The sequence below is a fragment of the Echinops telfairi genome, unplaced genomic scaffold, assembly GCF_000313985.2.
Source record: "Echinops telfairi isolate 266 unplaced genomic scaffold, ASM31398v2 ScPeMD7_21;HRSCAF=78, whole genome shotgun sequence".
NCBI classification, from domain to species: Eukaryota; Metazoa; Chordata; class Mammalia; order Afrosoricida; family Tenrecidae; genus Echinops; species Echinops telfairi.
The window spans coordinates 14,852,560-14,860,018 of NW_022103918.1; the positions used below are offsets into that span (position 1 = coordinate 14,852,560).

Below are 7,459 nucleotides of genomic sequence, written 5' to 3' on the forward strand. Positions count from 1 at the left end.
GGCGTGACGTGTGGATCTGCCACTGTTTGCCTTCTTTCTTTGTTTCAGACCGGAACATGAGCATTTTGCAGTACTGCCCCTCGTCCGACACCTGGACCCTCTTCGAGACGTGCGACGTCCACATGCGCAAGCAGCAGATGGTGTCGGTGGAGGAGACCATCTACATCGTCGGGGGGTGCCTCCACGAACTGGGGCCCCCCCGCAGGAGCAGCCAGAGCGAGGACATGCTCACCGTGCAGTCCTACAACACCGACACCCGGCAGTGGTTCTGCCTTAAGGAGAACACGTCCAAGTCGGGGCTCAACCTGACGTGCGCGCTGCACAACGACGGCATCTACATCATGAGCAGGGACGTGACCTTGTCCACCACGCTGGAGCACCGCGTCTTCCTCAAGTACAACATCTTTTCCGATAGCTGGGAGGCCTTTCGGCGGTTCCCAGCCTTCGGACACAACTTGCTGGTTTCCTCTCTCTATCTGCCCAATCAAACAGAGACATGACTGAGCTGATGCAGACGGTGTTGTTAGGAAAGCTGGTGCCAAACCATAAGAGATCGAGAACCGCCCCTCTGCCCCTCTGCGAGAGAGACCGATTTCTAAAGCGGAGGGCACGCGCAGAGCGGCTGCGAACACGCGCACCTGGACCTAGTTACTTGAAAACTCCTGAAGCAAAAAGACCAACTTTATTATTTTTTTAACGATTATTTTTTAAGTTACATGAGCAATCCACGATGATGTATTCATCCATGTACGATAGATACCCTTGGGCCTGATCCTCAGAGAGTAGCTTCATTAGCTCTGATCTGTGAAGGGCCAAGTCAGAACTTGGCAAGAGTGGGGATGACTGTTTAAAAAGTGGTTTTATTTAGGTCCCTTAACGTAGCATGAGTACCTTAAGTAAGAGTTTGGTTTTTGATCAGTTTACTCGACACTTTTACGTTCACGGCCGTCGCCCCCTCCTCACCCAGTCACAGCCGCACGTCGTCCTGCTGGTGAAAAGGAGGCCCGATGGTCGGAGTTGATTTGCACACTGCTTTCAGAAGTGGACCATGAGGCAGCTCGACGCCGAATCCTTGCATGCACCTGAAACTCACCTAAAAACATTCCCTAGCTATTTTTTCTAGTCTTTTTGTTTGTTTCTTTTTTTTTTTTATAGTTGTGAATGCTAGGTAATAGTCTGATAGGAATTTTCATTTCAGTTCGGTGGCAGATTGCTGCCTGTCAGATACGTTGCATTGCTTTGTCATTCCATATTTTGAAATGAGACATCTTGTCTACAAGGATACACATACATACTTTGAGCTACAGTCTTAAATTTAAATAAGGAAGGACACCAAATGACAAAAATATCTTGTTGCCTTTAGGAATGAACATTTAGTGGATGTGTTTGAGTTAGTTTTTATTTCAAGGCTGAAAACTTTATCATATTTTAATCAAGCAGCTTTTTAAATGTCATCGTGGCCTCTCATGCTTTGCTTGGCTTGTGTGGTGCAAGGCGAGACCAGCTGGAAAGCACTTGTGCCGGCGAGCAGGGAGCAGCCGCTCCAGAAGAGGAATGGTCTCTGGTGGTATTTCTGAAGTTCGGTAAGGGGCGAAGTTGTTGCCTTGACCGCTGAACCAAACAGAACCCACCCCAAGCAGTTGTTTGTTGATTTCAGTAAGTCCGTTAGCAATACATGAAGACTTATGCCAGCCAGAGGGCAGCGTTCCATATATATGTGTGTATGTATACGTATTGATGGAACTTTTCTTTGATTCAAAAACATCTGAAATTTTCTAATCTTTTGTAAGGATTTGTAAGGGACTTGATTAATTGGATGGTTAATCAGAATTGGTTAAGTTAATAACAGCAGGCAGAACCATTCCCTTTACAGTGTGCCTTGCATCCATGCATGTCACATACACACACACACACACACACACACACACACACTTTGCTGAGTGCTTCCATGCCATGCACGGTGCAGATGGATTTCAGGGGAATTCTTCATTTTAGCACAGGAGTCATGACAAGGTTTCTTTACCGCCTTGCCTCCTGGTGTGCTTACAATGCTGTGTGCCATTGAGTGGATTCGAGTGACTCCAGGACATTTTAGAACTGCCCCCACGGGGTTTCCAAGGCTGAATCTTGATGGACGCAGGCCGCCTCATCTTTTTTTCCATGGAGCAACTACTAGGTTTGAACTGCCGACCTATTGGTTAGCAGTCAAGCACTTTACCACTCTGCCACCAGGGACCTTTATGCTGAAAATGAGGGTCTAGTTATATTGTTTTTGCACAACTTTTCATGGACACTTCTAGTAGGTGAAATTGAGGTAAGCCTGTCTTTGGAACATGGAGACAGGTCTTTGTATCTTGTTCCCAAATCTTATTAGTGTTTGCAACATGGTTTAAGATTTTCTAAGCCATACCCATTTGTTCTCAAATAGGTATCCCCGCCACCTTTTTTTCCAATCTTAACTGAAGTCTTTCCAGAAATAGTTCTTTAATAATAGATTTATAATATTAATTTATATTTGTTATAGAATTGAATTTCTAGCCACCTATACTTTCATTAACTATTTTTAGGAATCTAATTTATTTTCTATTGTTACCTTTTGCTCCCTAGTAACATTTTAAAGGCTTATCCCTGTATGTTTAGGACGTTTAGTGAGCTGCGTTAGCGTGGAGAACAGTGGTTGACGAGCTTGTGAATGACTGCCTTGGGTAACAGAGAACACTACTCCTACCAACCACTTTTCCTCCAGATGGCAGTTTTTGAGTGCATTAACGTTGACAATGAGATGTTTTGGACCAAGCTAGGGCAAACTCTGGTCCAGGAACTCGTAGAAACCAGGTGGGATGTGCCTCTGCCCGCGTTAGAGCGCTCTCTGAGCTACGTGGACGTCGGAGGGTTGGCTGCCCTGGGCCAGCAGCAGTGTTGGGAGAGAGGACGATCTGCAGATTGGTGAGGCCATTCTTCCTCCTTTGCATGTCAGCTGTGTTGACATTTTGAGAGTAGTTTTAATGCACTTCTGTTTTCTGGTGGATTCCAGTGATAGATTGAAGATTCCAGTGAGGTCAGCGGTTCTCAACCTGTGGGTCATGACCCCTTTGGCGGTCGAATGATCCGTTCACAGGGGTCGCCCGATTCATCACCGTGGCAAAATGACAGTTATGAAATAACAAAGATAATTTTATGGCTGGGGTCACCATGACATGAAGAAATATGAGAGGGCCGTGACATGAGGAAGGTCGAGAACCACTGACTTAGCTGAACGGGATCTTTCTCGGGACAGCTGTCCTTGTCCCTAGGATGGTCCTTTGATAACATGCCCTCTTTGCGTTGCCATCCAGTTCTCGGAATGTGTTCGCACTGAGTTCTGGGGTGCTGCTGAGGGTGCCGATTCCAACCGCCCCCCCCCCTCCCCCTAAGGGGAGGCCAGTTACTGAGAGGACTTGGTCGCCGTCTCCCTGAGACTGATGGGAATAGCGGCGAGCCCGGAGTGTGGCTGGATGGCAATTGCTGATCCGTCCAGTCCTCCTTTCTGGTTTTCCCTTCCCAGGCCTCTCCACTGACAACCGGGGGTCTATTGACGGTGCCGGTGCAGCCATCACAGGTACAGAGAAGGCTGTGGAAACTAGTCAGAAGCAAACAAAAAGAGGAAGGATGCAACATGAAAACCAAAGAGTTTCACTCTGTTTTTCTCTCTCCCTTTTTTTCCTTCTCGCCGTGGACCCAAGGTCCCCGGTAATTGCGAATGCCTTAGATCCCCACTCACGCTCTCTGAGAGGGACTGACAGAAAGGGAGCCGTTATCTTGTTGCCTGTTCTGCAGCAGCTGCCTCTTGAGCGTGGTCAGATTTCCAGGTCGAGTCTTGGCCTGTGTGTTTGGCCACACAGGCTGACTGAATGCAAGGCCTTGGCCTCCTGGCCCACCAACACTCAGCAGTAGTTTTAATGCACAAAGGCGTGTCGGCGGCACCGCATGAAGGGCTCTGGGTGAATGTCAGGTGCCTGTCTCTGGCCCCTGGGATGGGAGATACGGAACGCCAATGTCACTGTCTTCTCAAGGTGGCCTTGCAGACAAGCCCGGCACTGCGTTCCTCTGTGCTGGGACTTGGTGCCAGAAGCTTTATCAGGTTAAGCACTGCCTTCGGGCAGCCACTTTCAACCGGCCCGCCCGAGGGAGGTGAAATCTGTTTGCCATCCCTGCCTTAAGCATCGGAGTGAATGAATTATGTGAGTAGCAACCACTCGACATGGCTCTGAAAGCTGTGAATGGATTCAGCTCAGTCCCTGGTTCCCGGAAAATCCTTTGAGTGTCTACCGTGGAGCAGACAATGCTAAGAACTGAGGGTGCAGAATAACAAAAGAACAGCCTCTGACCCTGAAGCGCTTACAGCTGGTGGACAGGTCAGCTGTAACCTTAACCGGGGAGTCTGTCCCAAAGATCCCCCCTCCGACTTGTCATGCCCAACCTGTCCATTGCTTTTATGATTTATTAGCAACCAGCATAAACTGGTTTTTCTTGAAATTTGAATATAGCATCTTATGCTTTTTTTTCACTTGTTTTCATGGTTTTGAAAGCCGCCTCTGTGCTTTATTATTTTTGTGAAAAAAGTTAAGATTCCATGTGATTGGTCTGCTTTATTTGAAGGTACTGTCCAAGCACCCTTGCCTTTGCAGCCGAGAGTCAGCGTTTGATCCAGTGACAGACGTAAATGCCGGGGAGAGGCAAACTTGTAGCAGGTGTGCTTGCCTTTAAAACCCGGCCATCCTGCGTATTAGTCGATGTTCACGAAGACGCTAGGAAAAGCCGATTGACTTCGCCTCTGTGGTGATTATCAACGGGCAGCTTCCATCCCTGAGTGATTCGTTCGTTTTTGTTGCTAACTTAGGAGCACTGTGTAGCGCACGCCGATGCACTGAGGCTGACTGCTGCACTTTGACATACCGCTGTTAGCCTCCCTGCAAGAGACACACACTTATCGAAGGTGGTCTATTTGAAAGGGCAGCGGGGTGCGGAAATGACTTTTGCGGAATTGGCTGGTGCTTTTTTAAGTCAATGCCATAGTTTATTAACTAGCAAAGAAAAGGAGAACATTTGCAAGTTGCATAACCGTGTTACTTTTCTTTATAAAATAAAACGTTTAAGAATGAGGGTCCTCTAGATGTCCCTCCAAGGTTTCTCCTATCCAGTAAGCCATCTTAGAAGAAAAACAATCTGTGGAATGAATGGTTATGGTTTTTTGTTAAGAGAAAAAAGTGGTAGTGAGTCCTCACTTTCAAGTTTGGCTGAAAAGGGAACCATTACTGCGCGATTCACTTAATTATGATGAAACCTATGAAGCACTCATTGTAATGGCACTTGTGTCGTGTCTATAAACAGAACTGTAGAAGAGGAACCTCTTCCATTAAAAGAATCCAGAATCAGTGTTTGTCGTTTGTTGTCCTGTGCATCTGCTGTGCACACAGCACTGTGGTGGAGCTGGGAAGAAACGGGTGAGGTTCCAGCCAAGTCTCTGCCAGGGAAGAGATACTGGCGGGTGCGGAGTGCCAGATGACCACGTGCCAACCAGGGAGCAGTGACCTCATTAGCAGGAAAGGTCCCCTCAGGTGACGAGAGCGTTAGCGTTTGCAGAAGGAGCCGAGCGGTATAGATGTGGTGGGAGGACTGGTTAGGATTTGTAGCAGAGGGTTCGAATGTTCAACATCCTGGGTATTTCTTTGTCCCACTCAGAGCCTTTATAATATTTAATAATAAGAAAGTCTAAATGCCAGATTTTAGCATTTGTATCCCCCCTTCCCAGTCCCCCATCATTTGTTCCTGTTTTGAAACTTTGCCTGTGGTTTTCTTTGGTGCTCTCTCCACTCCAGGAAAACTGAAAACACACAGCTCCTTGTTGCCCTGCTGTGATGGTCAAAATTGGCAGACTGGGAATCTGGGCGTGGGTGTGGACGGACATGTCCGTTGTACTAGATGTCCCATCTTCTGGATGTTCCATGTGTGGAAACATACATGCACATGTGATTGTATACATGTAATTTTAAGCATTATTTTACTAAAGCCACTATCACATGTTGTCTTTGAGTCAATTCTGAGTCATGGCTACTCACTATGTGCCAGAAGAGAAGCATGCTCTATGGAATCTCCAATGGATGATTTTCCCCCCGAAATAGCCAGGTCTTTCTTCCATGGTGCCTGTGCGTGAATTCAGAAGAATCTCTACTTGGTTGACTGATGAACTTGCCAGCCATTTGCACAACAACTCCATAGGAACTCAAAAACACTAGGGTAAGTCAACAGGTATTGCCACTAGGCTTCCAATTTGTACATGCATGCGGTTATTCCAAACACACCACACTGAGACGTGGGAAAGAGGCTCAGAGGGGAGCCACAGCTGACCTCTGGCTTCCCTCTTGCCACAAAGCAGCGCTCAGGCATGCTTCCACCCTTTTCTGCTGGATTCAACAATACGTGGCAGTGGCCACTCAGACTCAGACCGAACTCACAAGTCCGGTGGTTTTATAAGGGAAGATAACAGGTCATCAGAATTCAGAATCCGTAAACGTTAAGGATACAGCCATTGGTTCCCAGCAGCCCCTCTCCCCAGCCCCTAGCCAAGGCTCTTCAGTCTTTAGCCGCCCAGCCCTGTGCTCCTGTGGTGCCTACTTCCCTGGGCCCGGAAGCTCCCTGCTGCTCTGCTTCAGTCCCCTAGTTGCAGAGCTGCTCCTGTCTTCTGTCTCCTGGTTTTCTTGCCTTGACCCCCGAGCCTGGCCTGGCTCCTCTGCTCTGTCTCATGGTCTCATGCTGCAGCCTCTCATCTGGTGACACCACTTCAGAGACCTTTAATGTCTCTACTGGTGACTCTTCCAATGCTCCTGGATTTCCTCCCTCGACGTCATCGTCGTCTTCCTTTTAAAAGTTTTATTGGCATCTCCTTCACATATCATACAATTTAATTGTTCAATCATATTAAGATTTGTGCCATCATCGCCACAGTCAACACCAGCACATTTTCTTCTCATGCTCACTGTTCCTTCTGCTCCCGAGATGGCTCTTCTACACAGAGGAATGGCTTCGGTGGAAGTGTCACTTTGTCTTGCAGCACACCATGCCCCTCAGGAAACAAAGGGTGACAACCTGGTTCAGACCCGCCGCTAACCTGTAGACTTGATCCTGTCTATTAGCAGAGACCTCTCTCCAAAATGGAATTACAGCCATGGGCAGCGAGACCAGACTGTATACCTCCCCAAAGGGACTGTGGCCAGCAGGACCATAGCAACGAACGACATCTCTACATGCCTCTTACTCAGTGGGTGACTGTAGATAAATTCTCTCAGTGATACACTTACGTCTCATCAGAGCACCTTCAAGGAAAGGGCCAGCCAATACAGTGGCTTTCAAGGGGAGCTGCTGGCTAGTTCAATCCAAGGCAGAGTTCAGCTCGGAAGCTTAGGCTGCTCTCTGGGGACTC

At 47.8% G+C, this 7,459-nt stretch overlaps 1 protein-coding gene across 1 annotated transcript in view; it reads left to right on the plus strand.

Annotated features, from left to right (window-relative positions):
* KLHL42 (kelch like family member 42) overlaps positions 1-2,165 on the plus strand; it is an 18,305-nt gene extending 16,140 nt beyond the window's left edge. The window contains exon 5 of the mRNA XM_013004014.3: positions 49-2,165. Coding sequence (XP_012859468.2) covers positions 49-500 — 452 coding nt within the window. The 3' untranslated portion in view covers positions 501-2,165. The remainder of the gene's footprint in view (positions 1-48) is intronic.
* Positions 2,166-7,459: the final 5,294 nt, after the last annotated feature.